At 33.4% G+C, this 13020-nt stretch overlaps 1 protein-coding gene across 1 annotated transcript; it reads left to right on the top strand.

The window, feature by feature from the left end:
- The first annotated feature begins 393 nt into the window (after nt 1-393).
- On the top strand, nt 394-8789 carry LOC18046131 (AMSH-like ubiquitin thioesterase 1). The gene is made up of 14 exons (XM_006442558.2): nt 394-759; nt 1257-1321; nt 1495-1570; nt 1656-1835; nt 2476-2570; nt 4855-4960; nt 5043-5089; nt 5349-5676; nt 5899-5988; nt 6070-6132; nt 6224-6298; nt 7549-7611; nt 8173-8225; nt 8337-8789. Exons 1-14 carry the CDS (start codon nt 646-648, stop codon nt 8509-8511), a joined length of 1530 nt encoding a protein of 509 aa, XP_006442621.1. The 5' UTR covers nt 394-645; the 3' UTR covers nt 8512-8789.
- The last annotated feature ends 4231 nt before the right edge of the window (nt 8790-13020 follow it).

Raw genomic sequence — 13020 nt, 5'->3', positions numbered from 1 at the left:
TGATATTTTCAATAAGGACTACTAATGATAATCATAAAAGAAAAATTTTGAAGTGCATACAGGAGTTTCTGAAAAATAAAATATATTTATATTAGGCATTTTTTAATTATAAAATAAATTTTATACGAACTTTAGATTGTATAATCTGATGAATAAATAAAAATAACAAAAACTTTTTCGAGTGAATTTTTTTGTTTTAAATAAATAAATTCAGCCGCAATCTTTTAATTTGCAAGTTGTATTTGGCAAAAAAGAAATTTAATTTTCCATCTCAAAAAAATAAATAAATAAATAATAAACAACAAAAGAAGTTTCAAAAACATATGTAAATAAACTAAATTAAAAAAAGGCGCCATGGCCCCACTGGACGAACAAACACATAACAACAGCAGCAACATGAAGAAAGTGCATCGCAGCCAAACAAAATTCTTACATTACCATAATTGCCCTCCGTTTGTCGCCAAAATAGCTTCTTTGTAGGTATCATGCCCTCAGCCGTAATCGACTACTCCTCTCCAAGACCTCGACTCTGATAATCATCGTCATCTCTTCCCTGAGCGAACCGAACACCATCCGATCCGCCAGAAATGCTGTTTGGATGACCAGAAAATACGAAAGAAAAGGAGAGAAACCGAAGTAAAAATCATGAGGTCCTCTTCTGAGGGAATTAACATCGCTGCCAGTGCTCAGCGACTCGACGTCGACAACCGTATCGCCCTCCGATACTACTATCGGATCGCTGATAATATTCTCAAGCAGGTCTTGCCACCCTTAATTTACTGTAAAATTTTCGCTGATTATATCGAGTTACATAATTTTAGATTGCTTTGGTTGTAATTCGAGTTTAATTCAAGTGATCATTTTGCCTTAGTTCATGAAAATTTATTGAGGAAGTAATAAGCAAAAGAAATTTATTTCACAGTTGTTTCTCTTGTTAATTTGTTGACAGGAAAGAGAAATTTTTGTGTTACAAAAAAAAAAACTTTTGCTAATGAGTCGAGTATGTGGATAAAAAAGAGCAGTTTTTGTTTGTGTATTGATTGATATATGATGAAGCAAAAACTATTTATGCTTTCACTTTTCTTGAGTGTATTAAATATGCAATAATGCATCTCTTTTACTGATTGTATGTTCTGGTGCTCGTGTGATGTAGTCTTATACTTTTGAATGATTAATAAGTAATATTTTTGTATTTTCTCATTTATTCTACTGTGTTAACTGACATTTTGGCTCGTAATATGGTATTGATATTGTAGGCTGACATCTTCCGTGAAGAAAAGAATATTATAGATCTCTATGTGATGCTCCTAAGGTTTTCAAGGTATGAAAGAAAGTTGTTAAGATCGATTCATGTTTCAACTTTTTATGTACAATAGAAAGTCAATCTTGTATGCAGTCTCCAATGCTTTTAGAATTGACAATGGTGGTATTAATTTATTTTTCTTCAACAACATCCAAAATCTTTCGTAAATTACTTGGTTTCATTTGCTTCAGTTTGGTCACAGAGACAATTCCATGCCATCGAGATTATCTAGCATCGTTCAAGAGCCAAAAACTCTATTTGAAAAAGGTATTGTACTTGTGTTTATGCATTGTTTCAAAAGATATTCAGTAAATGTTTTAAGGTTTAAGTGTCAATTTCATTTTTCTTGTAGAAATTATTGAATGCGTTGAGTGAGTTAGAGGAGTTGCAGCCAGCTGTACAACAGAAAATCAATGAATTGAACAGAAAGAAAACTAATCAAGTGACCGGTTGGAGCCATGCTTCTCAAAATAGTACATTGGAGTGGCCCTCTGTCAAAAAGCAGACTTTGACTAACTATGATGTAACAAAGGTCTGATGATGCTCATCATATAGCGGGAGGTTTTTGTTTCTTTCAATCTGCTTGGTTTTGAATGATTAGTTGTGTTATTGAATACTTGGTGACATTTTGTTTCATAGCTATAATTTTTCCTTTTGGGAAGGGAAGAAAGCTAAAATCTTTTGGGAATTGTATCGTTTCGGTCATTTTTGGTGTTGTTACAATTAATGAAATAAACATATATTGGGATAAGAAACTACCTTTGGTAATGACTCTCAAGACCGTTTATTTTTCTCGAAACATCTCAGCTTGGAAGGGGTTTGTGGTTAAGTTCTGTATACATTGTTTGCTGGTACCTGTGATGGATACTCTTTGGGGTTTATGGATATGTTTTCTACTGGTTATTTCCCTCCCCAATTTTCATTTTTCTTTTTGTCTATCCCTGGGGCCTGCTAGTTTCCATTTTTTCTCTTATTTTTCTCCAATTATTATATCTTTCTTAGTTTGTTCTCGAAAACAGTGGGTGACCATTTTTATTGAGTCAATGCAATTGCAGTTATTGTAGCCTTTTATAGCTCGGTTCATCCTTAATTTCTTTATACGTACTTTTTACTCCAATTTTACTTGATGTTGAGATAAAACATTTCACTTATATGCTGTGCTACATTGACAGGCACTCAGACTCCCATCTCGAGAATTAGCCTATCAAGGTTCAATCCCTCAACAGCTTGCCTATACCAGACCAGTGGATGAACAGTTCCGAAGAATGTAAGTGTTTTCTTAAAGGTTTTTCAGGTACCGTGTGGAGTACTTGCTCTCTAGACTTTATTATAGCCAGTTGCTTTCATTTTGCTACAATCTAAAGTTGAATATTGAAAATATTTAGTATTTTTCCTGAATATTTTAGCTATGAGCATATCATTAGAAAAATGCCAATTGCTGATAGACTGGCAACACGGTGGCAAAATGAGTGATTGCTTGAACATCATTTGTTGGTAAGGAATGGAAAGAATTTCAAAATTTGCCACTACCTTTTTTAAATTGTGACCTGGGATCAGTGACCGATGATGACATATTATGAAATTTATATTTGTTTCCTCAGTTTCCTTTCTTGTAAAGCTATGTAAGAAGAATGAAGAATCTATACTATATGAATTAATATGTTTAAGGGAAAAAAGCAGGTTATGATGTATATGTTTAGTTTAACACCATCTCGGCATAACATTGTGAATTTCAAGAAAATGTTATTGATTATTCATGCACAAGCCTATTCCACTTTCCACATGTCAGGAACCAGATCATTCTTATATTATTAGCATCTTAAGGTGATCTGCTAAGCTGATCTAGGAGAGCTTATAGTGAATCTGTGATGTGACCTTTTTGAGCTGTCACTAGAATCACAGGTGTGATGGAGCTATATAAGTAGCCTGCAAAATAGTTATGCGAGGCCTTATGCTGCTGATATCAGTCCCAACCATTAAGATCATGACTAGGTTGGAGAGTTCAAGTGAGATATGACATATAAACAAAACTTGAAGCTGCTTTCTATAACAGTAAAATAGGAGAAGTTGGCAACATTTTTGTTTTCTATTCTCATAGAACATTCAAAGAATGAGAACACTGATTTTCTGTTGGTTGTAGAAATGATATATGTTTGAATATTTGAAATTATCAAGTTTATTACTAATTTTGTATAACTTAAGAGGATGTTATTTAGTCCAAAACACATGGTCCAATGCATCTGGATTAATTGGTGTTCTGAAGTTCACTTAGGACTTTGGATTGCATATGTAATTCTAGAAATAGTCCAATCCCTTGTGCCTTGTCTTCTCTTACGTAGTATGTGCACCCACATTTTGTACCTGAGATTGGACTTTTTTTGGTAGAGGAGACCGAGTAACTGATCCGGGTCCACCATTTGGTCTCACATATATGGATAACTAATCCCCTGAGTGACCATGGGTTAAACTTACCTGACATTCATGGGACTGAATTTTATGTTATAATCTAAATGTTATGATTACAAATCCAGATTACTTAATTACTGCTTTTATAATATGATCATATATTTATTTACAATAATAAACGATAAGTTTGTCTTAATAATATAAGTAATTAATTAAACTGTAGTAAAGTTTATATTCACCATTTTGAATTTGATATTGGTTAATATTAATTATTGATTTGATTCAACATTTTCTTATCTTTTAGTGAAATTGATTTACTTAGTTGGTTATGCAAATACAATAATATCTATTTATATTATTAATTTTATAATTATACAGAAACAGCTTCCCTAAAGATTTAATAGTTAAATTTGAATTAAATAAATAAAGGTTTAATAAATTTTCACGTAATTTTATTTTAATTAGCTTTAATGGTGAAACTGAGCTTATCGCCATTTGTCGTACAATTTAGTGTACTGTGCTACATATAGTCCCATCCAAATCATTCTAGTCCATTCCTGAGGTTTGCACGACATCCATAAAAGATTAATCTTAGTTCAGTTACTATTTAGTAAAAATAATAATAACTGTTATAGGAAATAGAGGTGTTTTAAGAACATTTTTTCTGAAAGCTTTTTACGGAAACAGATAGCTACATAAGTTTTCTAGATAAGAAAATGAAACACCATTTCATTTTTTTTCTTTTATTTTTGTTTTGGGGGGGGGATGAGAAATCAATTATTCCAATAAATGTGGGGCCTTTCGAAAATGATGCCATTAAGAAGGTAATTTAAAATTAGAAGTGCATGTAAGTTATGAACTGAGAGCGATTTCTGTCTTCCATATCACAGTTCAGACTTTGGCCTCTTATTTTTACATATGTTTGATGCTCTGCTATTGAACTACACATATTTGGTGTGTCAACTTAATTTTGTTTAGGAATTCATTCTGCGTGAGGAATTTCATAGAGTTATGCACCTAGTTCTGATTTTAGGTTTTGTTTTTTTTCTGGACTAGAATTTTTTTTAATTGACAAGGTATAATACATTTGACCATGACTAAGTGTCATCCTTGATTATCCTAGCTTGTTCACTTGGTTCTTGTAGGTCTCTAAACTTCCCACGTCCAAATGCGGAAACCCTGTCCAGGCATTCTCTTTTGGGGCCAAATGGTCTCTATGGTCATTGGCAGCCTCCAAAGAGTGATAAACTGGTATGAATGTATTCAGCTCTTTTTCTGGGTGCTCCATGTACTAATCATGCTGACTTTCTATTTTTATCTTTTACGGGTGTAGGTCAAATATCCTAACAACATAGACCTGACTCCCATTGAAATTCCCAGGTTTGGCTCCTACTTGAATTTGGAAATTATTTTTTGTTCCCTACTTGTCCATCTGGTAATGATCCTACTGATGTCACGTTGATTACAAGCTGAAGGCAATATGTAATTGTGATGGGTACTCGATTCATTTGAAAGTCTGGACACTACAAGCAGTCTTTGCCCCATCTTAATGACTTGTATTGCTTTTTGCTTCGTTTGGTTTTTTGAATTTTTTTGGGCTGCCAATTAATGTTATTTAGTCATCTTTGTTGAAAACCAGCCTACGGCAGCCTTCAGAAAGTTCAATTAAAATAAAAACAGACAGTTCCAATGTTGAACCGGAGAAATCAAGTGTGCAATCAATTTCTACTCCAAATGATGAAATTGAGATACATCGCACTGAGGAACCTTGTTCCATGATTTCTTTTGAAACATCAGAAGCCCCTAATTCTGCAGACGTCATTAGACAACCTTCTCCTCCACCTGTACTTACTGAAGTACAAGATTTGATTGCTGCCATGTCTCCTCAAGTTACTGAAACAGAATGCCAAGTTGGGAATTCATTGTCAGATGCTTTTGATCGTTCTGAACCCCTGCAATTGCACATTGTAAGATTTTATTATACTCCTTTTTTTTTCTCTATTAGAATTATGAATATTTTAGTCTTCTTTCGATTCAGCTTTTGGCCAAGTATAACTGGTCTTAGGAAATTTTTTTCTGATGATAAACAATTTTACTGCTGTATTCTGAAATTTATCTTAGTTGTTACAATGTGATCAGTTACAATGAGTCACTTTGATCATTTATCCTAACAATTATCTGGTCTGCAGTCGACCACAATGATGGATAACTTCATGAAGTTGGCGAAGTCGAATACTGATAAGAATTTAGAAACTTGTGGTATTCTTGCAGGTTCACTTGTAAGTGCTGACAATTTAAGACTACTCTAATTAATCTTCATGATGTCTGATGCTAATGGTTCAAATCTTTCCTCCCTGCAGAAAAACAGAAAATTTTACATTACTGCTCTCATTATACCAAAGCAGGAATCAACATCAGATTCAGTATGTTTGTGTCTTGATGCATTGATCAAAGCTATAATAAATCTCTTATGTAGTTCTTTTAGTGATTTTTAAATCTGTGCTTTGTGGGCAGTGTCAGGCTACAAACGAAGAAGAAATATTTGAAGTGCAAGATAAGCGATCTCTTTTTCCCCTTGGGTGGATTCATGTGAGTGCTTTTACTTTATGATGTGATCACTGGTCAAAAGGTTACATTTTAAGCTTTTATGGTATTAGAAAGTTTAAGCCCATGCCACATATATGTATATTGTGCCTTAATTAGATGGGAGTCTTACGCAGATTTAGTCCATGTTTAAAGTGGCTAAAATTATTTTTTGGTCCATGTTTAAATAGGCTTGAAAATATTTGGTGTTGGACCTTCTATCCATACATTCACTATTTCCGTCCCTTTTTTTCAGGTTTGCTTGGCAAATCCAGTGCTTGTGCATATTTAGAATCACCCTGCAATCTACTAATATACTTGCTGCAATGTTTACATTATTCCTTTTCGGTGTTTATTCATAACTACTGCAAACATATTCATTATTCTTTTGTTGGATTTTTTGTTATCGACATACATTGCTTTATAGCATCTTGGGATTCTAGTAACCAAGCTGTCACTTGGTAAAGAAGTGTGACATTTAACTCAGCTTTCTGATTAACTATTTTTCTTGGCCTCCCTATTTTCCCTAGATACAGGGTTGCATTTGTTGTTTTTGATAAGGTGTGGAACTTGAATGCATAGTGTCTTAACCATGCTACGATTATAATTTCAAACTGCAACAATTTTTTTGTGAATTATGGAAAACCATAATACCTAGTTATAACAAGGTTAAGAAGAATCCGAGTTTTGGGTATTAGTAAAGGTAGATAAGAATTTGCCGGTATATGGGAGTTGTTATGATCTCTGTAGATTTATTTAGCCTTTTAAATGCCATAAATTGAACGGGTTTCTAGATTTTAAATGCCATAAATTGAATGGTGGTGATATTAGGGTCTGATAATGCTTAGGTAGATATCACAATAAGACTTCTATTGCAATTGGCAATAACTGCAATAACTGGTTTGTAATCAAGATAATATTTAACATATCAGTTAAGCTAATGCCAATTCACTGAGGAATAGCAACCTATCATGAAATGCATGATTAATACTGCTTATTATGCTGATGCTCTAAACCAATATTTATATTGATAATTTTTATTAGTATTATCTACATGGTTTAAGGAAAGGTCATACTTGGATGTATATTCAATTTGGGATAAGTTCTGCAAGGTTTTTATGTCTCTTTTGTTTTGTGATTGTCCAAGTTTAATTACTTGCAGTTATTTGTGTACTTTATAATGTTTGAAGATGATTGATTATATATTATGTAAGTTGTGCTGATGAATTAATTATCTACGATGGTGCAATTTCCAGACGCATCCTACGCAGTCTTGCTTCATGTCATCGATTGATGTTCACACCCACTACTCATATCAGGTTTGTCTGCCTTATTCTAATTTGGTGAAAGTTACCATTGCTAAAAATGAAGTTCATTGATCTTGTTTGATGGTTGGAAAACTGGTTAAACCGTGCATCAGTTTCATATAATTATGTGGCGTTTGGTGTTTTTCTGGAGGTGAATGTAGTGCCTGACGCTAGAAGTTGTTGGAAGAAAAGAGGAGAAATTGGAAAGAAAAGGAATGCGATTATATGTTAAGAAAGCATAGCAGTAATCAAGAGACAATACCTTGAATATTTAGCCTCCCATCCATTTTGTTCCTGCTTTCCTTGATTCCTTCTCTAATATGACTTCCTTAAATGGAGTAGGAATGCGTTTTCTTTCCTTTTTCACCCTCCGCAATGTTCATGTGAAGAAAAAGTTGTCTATTGGTGTTACCACTACGCTGTGTCCAGTGTTATTTACAAGAAATGGTTACTCTGAAGTTCAGAGTGGCTATGCTTTTTTGCACCATTCACATTTCCTTCATTTTTACTTTTGTTCCCATTTTCCAGTAAATAAATATTAAATAGGTATAACTATGTTTTCTGTCTTTTCAGATTATGCTGCCGGAATCTGTTGCAATTGTCATGGCGCCTCAAGATGCTACAAGGTTAGAATGTCTGAACAAATTTTGTGTCCTTTCTGTGTAATTTATTTTGTGTCCTTTCCGGATAATTTATATAGTGACTTCTTTATTTTATTTTATTTTATTGACTTGCAGAAAGCATGGAATTTTTCGTTTGACAAGCCCAGGTGGCATGTCAGTAATAAGACAGTGTCAGCAACGTGGCTTTCATCCACACGATCCCCCTCCTGATGGTGGGCCCATTTATAAGCCTTGTACAGATGTATATATGAATCCCAATCTAAAATTTGATGTCATTGATCTCCGGTGATTGCAATCTTGCTGTGTGGATAGGTAATTCTTTTTCTGATCCAATTGTTGATTAATCATTGTTATACACTTGTATGCTTTACCAATAGGGTTGGCCGTTTAACACGTGAAAAATCATTTGAAAATGGAAAAGGATATTTCTAGGCCAATGTATATGATATGCATTATTATTATGAATCAATTGTTCATGACATGTGGCTACCTGCATCCAGCAGTCGAGGTTCTTTGTATTTGTCAGAAATTTGTTATTATTGAGAAGAATTCCCGATCATGAATATATTCAAACAGTTTCTCTGGATCCTCTTGTGACCAGCATTCGAGTCAAAAGTTAACCTAATTAGAGTTTTTGACTTAACCTAATTAGAGTTCCTTTCATTAAGGTTCGTGGATTTAAGATCAGGGACTCTTGTTCCTCCTGTGTGAATGTTACAGTTTCTTTTAGTATGAATTTTTTTAGCGTTGCATAGTCTGTTGTATCAACTATCAAGTATGGGGAAAAAGGAATACAGGAAAAAGTAGCCAAACTATACAATCTGCATGGAGATTGCCACTTTGGTGGCTATTTCAGGCTATCTTTTATGGTCATTAGGGCAGTTCTTGAAAGTTGTTTTGGTCCCTTGTTCTCTAATCCATGACTTGGAAGATAATTTTTTTTTCTTTCAAATGGTTATAATCTATATATATTACAATAGGAGGTCTACTGTTAACTCTATATTCATACATTTATAATAATCTACTGAGATTAGTTTAGAAATTTACTTTCACTAATTATATTAAGAAAACTAGTTTAGAAATTATATTAAGAAAACTAGTTTAGAAATTTACTTTCACTAATTATATAAAGAAAACTCTATCCTTATTATATATATTTAATGGAAGGAGGTAAGAGTCCTCATGGAGGCTTAAATGGGTGCCCTCAGCATTATTGGGACTTGAGGGCAGTGGCGACTTAGAAGATACTTCATGTTCGCAAATATTTGAACTTTTTGTAAAATATATATGAAAAACATCATCATCAAATCTCAATAACAAAGTATTAAAATTGTCTCCTTTTTTGCTTTTGATTTGCACACGATTTTAGCTTTTCCTTAGGCACTTGGGCAGCTTAGTGTAACGACATGAGCATTTTGCGTAGCAATCCTATGCGACATTTAGATAATTCTTTCTCGAAAATTACTAAGCCAGCCTTGAGTTTTTAGGTCAAATAAGTTAAGATGCTTGCGGAAGAGTTGGAGAGAAGATTGAGCATTTGAGTCAAACTGAGTGTGTATTATTCACAAGAGCGTGTGTATACAAGAGAGATTTAAGACCTTGGTTGCTAGTTTCTTGAGTTGCTTGCTTTGATGAAATGGGAAGTGTCAAGTCTTATTTATATAAGGTTTGTCTAGCTTTGAAATCTTTTTTGTGTAGAGAGTTCTTATAGTTTGGAGAGAGCAGCCATTAACATCCTGGAATAGTCTAGAGTTTTATAGCATATAGTTTGTACGTAGAATACTTTATCAATATCTAGAGATTTCCTAACTACATACAAATAAAGAATGTGCAAGAGATGGAACTTTCTAGAATCAAGCCAAATTAGCACAACTTGGGCTTCTCTAATTAGCCTCTTTGGCTTGAAATTTCAGTGATTTGTGACATCTTACCCCATCTAAGTATGCGGCAACCTCGTTGCATTCTCATGCTTGAACCTCTAAATGCATTCTGAGAATTGTCAAAGAGTATCTTTGCGTTTCCAACTTGATTCACTCTCAAGGAGGTTTTTTTTTCATCAAATACTTGTTGTATGCTAGTATGCCCTTTCTTTTAATCAAGCAGTCGACAAAGATGAACTCCACATCTTGTCGAATACGGTGACAACGGCTGTTGTTGCACACCTCAATTCTTCACAGTTTGGGTCTTCTGCATCTTCGTGATATGGTTTGAAAAAGCTCACATGGAAAACTGAATGTATCTTGAGTAAACCGCAAGAGGAATTAAGAAGTGAACAGATGCGAGGAGATGCCACGTACAATATAAGGAATGGGATTAAATTTTGATCAAGCTCTTACCCTAATAATTTAAGACTTTGTGAAATGTGCACAAGGAGTTAATAAGGAGATAAGATGGGCTTTTCTAATTATCTAACATGTAGACAATGTCACATATCAACTTCAACTACCACCAAGGCTCGAGATTCATCCAGTCTTCCATACAAAACTTCTAAAGCCATACTATAGAGATGTGGGTGACCCAAGCCATGGAGAATTGAAGCGTGTGTCAACAGCCATTGTCATAGCATTCAATAAAAATGTAGAGTGTATCCTTGTCAACCGCATGATTAGGTGAAAGAGCATACCGACATACAAGTACTTTGTAACATGGAAAAACTTTCCCGATAGTGAAGCAAGTTGGGAATGTGAAGACACCTTAGGCAATTTGCAGAACGCATTTAGAGGTTTAAGCCAACACAACGAGGCCACCGCAAGCTTAGGTAGGGAAGGATGTCAGAGGCCGACCAAATTGCAAGCCAAAGAGGCTAACTAGACAAATCAAGTTGTGGTAGCCTAGCTTGATTTTAAAAAATTTCATCCAAGTCGTGTTAGCCTAGCTTGATTTTAAAAAGTTTTATCTCTAGCACATTCTTTGCTTTTACATAGTTAGAAAATCTTTAGATATTATTACAGTGTTGTAGAATGTAGCTTGTATCTAAAATACTCTAGGTCACTCTAGGATGTTGTAAAAAATAGAAGCTCTCTCTAAGGTATGAGAACTCTCTAGACAAAATATATTCTAGAATTAGGCAAGTCTCCCTATAAATAGGGGTTGGTACTTAGCATTTTCATTCAAGCAAGTGAACTTTTAAGCAACTTGAAGCAAGCTCTCTTGCAAACACAATTTGGTAAATAATATACATTCTCTTTAGCTCAATTGCTATCTATTCTTCTAGCTCTTCCGCAAGTATTTTAGGTTCACTAGTTTAGAAGCTCAAGGCTTATTTAGTAACTTTCGGATAAGAGTTATCTAAGTTTCGCATGGGTGTGATGCGCAAAGTACACATCAAGTGACAGTAAGGCCTGTTTGGTATTATTTTTTATTTATTTTTGAAAAAAATAGAAATCAAGAAAAGCTATTTGATAGCCATAATTGTTGTTACCATGTTTCTACTACAGTAAAATCTCTCTATAGTAATAATCTATATAAGAATAATCTCTATGTAATCATAAAAAATTATGGCCTCAATTTGGCCATCTATTAATAAGAATAAACTTTTCATTATAATAAGGTATAATTTTTTTAGATCTTATCTTAAGGAATTTGTTTTTATATAGCAATAATTATCTGCATATTACTTAAATGTATTTCAATTTTTTGAAATTATGTTTATCTCTTTTATTAGTATCTATATATTTAAATTTAATATGCTCAATTAATTAATTATTAGCGCAATGAATATTTTTCTTTATATCACTTCCACTAAGAATAATTAAGCTAAAATAATAATTTTAATAACTATACTTTTATTAATAACTTCATCATAATAATAAAATTTGTTTGGTCTCAATATTGTAATTTTACGAAAGGCTGCTTTAATCCTTGGCAACCCAACAGTTAATAATCCACTATCATTTTTCTTTATACAAATATTATTAATATTTCTTTATACAAACATTTTTCTGCTTTTTAATCCTTGGATTTGAGGACTAGGCTAGCTAGCACGGATCTCATGGACCGGGATACCAGGCTTATGATCACAGAAGATGAAGCACGGATTCCATGGCTAGAGTTGGTAAAACGGGTTGTTGGATCGTGTTCGGGTCGTGTCAGTTTCTTGTCACGTTAAATTTAGATTGACTCAAATACGATTTATTTAATAATCATGTCAAAATATTGAAATTCAAACCTGACACTGAAAATAAACGGGTTACCTAATAACCTGTTTAATAATTATATATTTAATAAATGTTATAGACACATGCACGCCCACATATACACACACCTCCCGAAATATTACACATTTACACTATTAAAGTTTCTAATTATATGTACGTAAATAATATTATGTATCAATATTTTAAAGTATACATGTGTACTAACATTTTATACACTTACATTATTAAAATTCTAAATCTATATAAAATTTTACAAATAAAACATTGTGTATATATCTACCCTTCCAAAAAGAAATAAAAAGAGGGAATCATATCCAATATTTAAATTTTAATGACAAGAACCTATAAATTAATTTAAAAAAGAAAATATAACTGTGTCATTATTCGGGTAAATGGGTCAAGAACTTTAACCATAACCCGATACGGAAAAAAATCATGTCGATCCGAACTCGGCCCATTTAATAATCGAGTTAAATTAGACAACTCATACCCATTTACTTGTGTCGTATTCCTGTCATCGGATCGTGTCAAATTTTACCAGCTATATGCATATCTAGCCCCCGGTCATATGATCCCATACTTGGAGCTAGCCAAGCTCATAGCGCAAAAGGGTCATAAAACTTCCTTGATATCCACCCAAA

Source organism: Citrus clementina, unplaced genomic scaffold, assembly GCF_000493195.1.
Source record: "Citrus clementina cultivar Clemenules unplaced genomic scaffold, Citrus_clementina_v1.0 scaffold_3, whole genome shotgun sequence".
NCBI lineage: Eukaryota > Viridiplantae > Streptophyta > Magnoliopsida > Sapindales > Rutaceae > Citrus > Citrus x clementina.
Note: the sequence above shows the minus strand (reverse complement) of the source record. Positions and strands in the feature narration are given on the sequence as shown.

What these genes read in the sequence shown, in the direction of transcription:
- LOC18046131 (XM_006442558.2), top strand. Translation starts at nt 646, where the DNA reads ATGAGGTCCTCTTCTGAGGGAATTAACATCGCTGCCAGTGCTCAGCGA. An exon ending in AACCCCTGCAATTGCACATT is followed by an intron (nt 5,677 to 5,898) that starts GTAAGATTTTAT and finishes TCTGGTCTGCAG; the next exon opens with TCGACCACAATGATGGATAA. An exon ending in TTCCCCTTGGGTGGATTCAT is followed by an intron (nt 6,299 to 7,548) that starts GTGAGTGCTTTT and finishes TGCAATTTCCAG; the next exon opens with ACGCATCCTACGCAGTCTTG.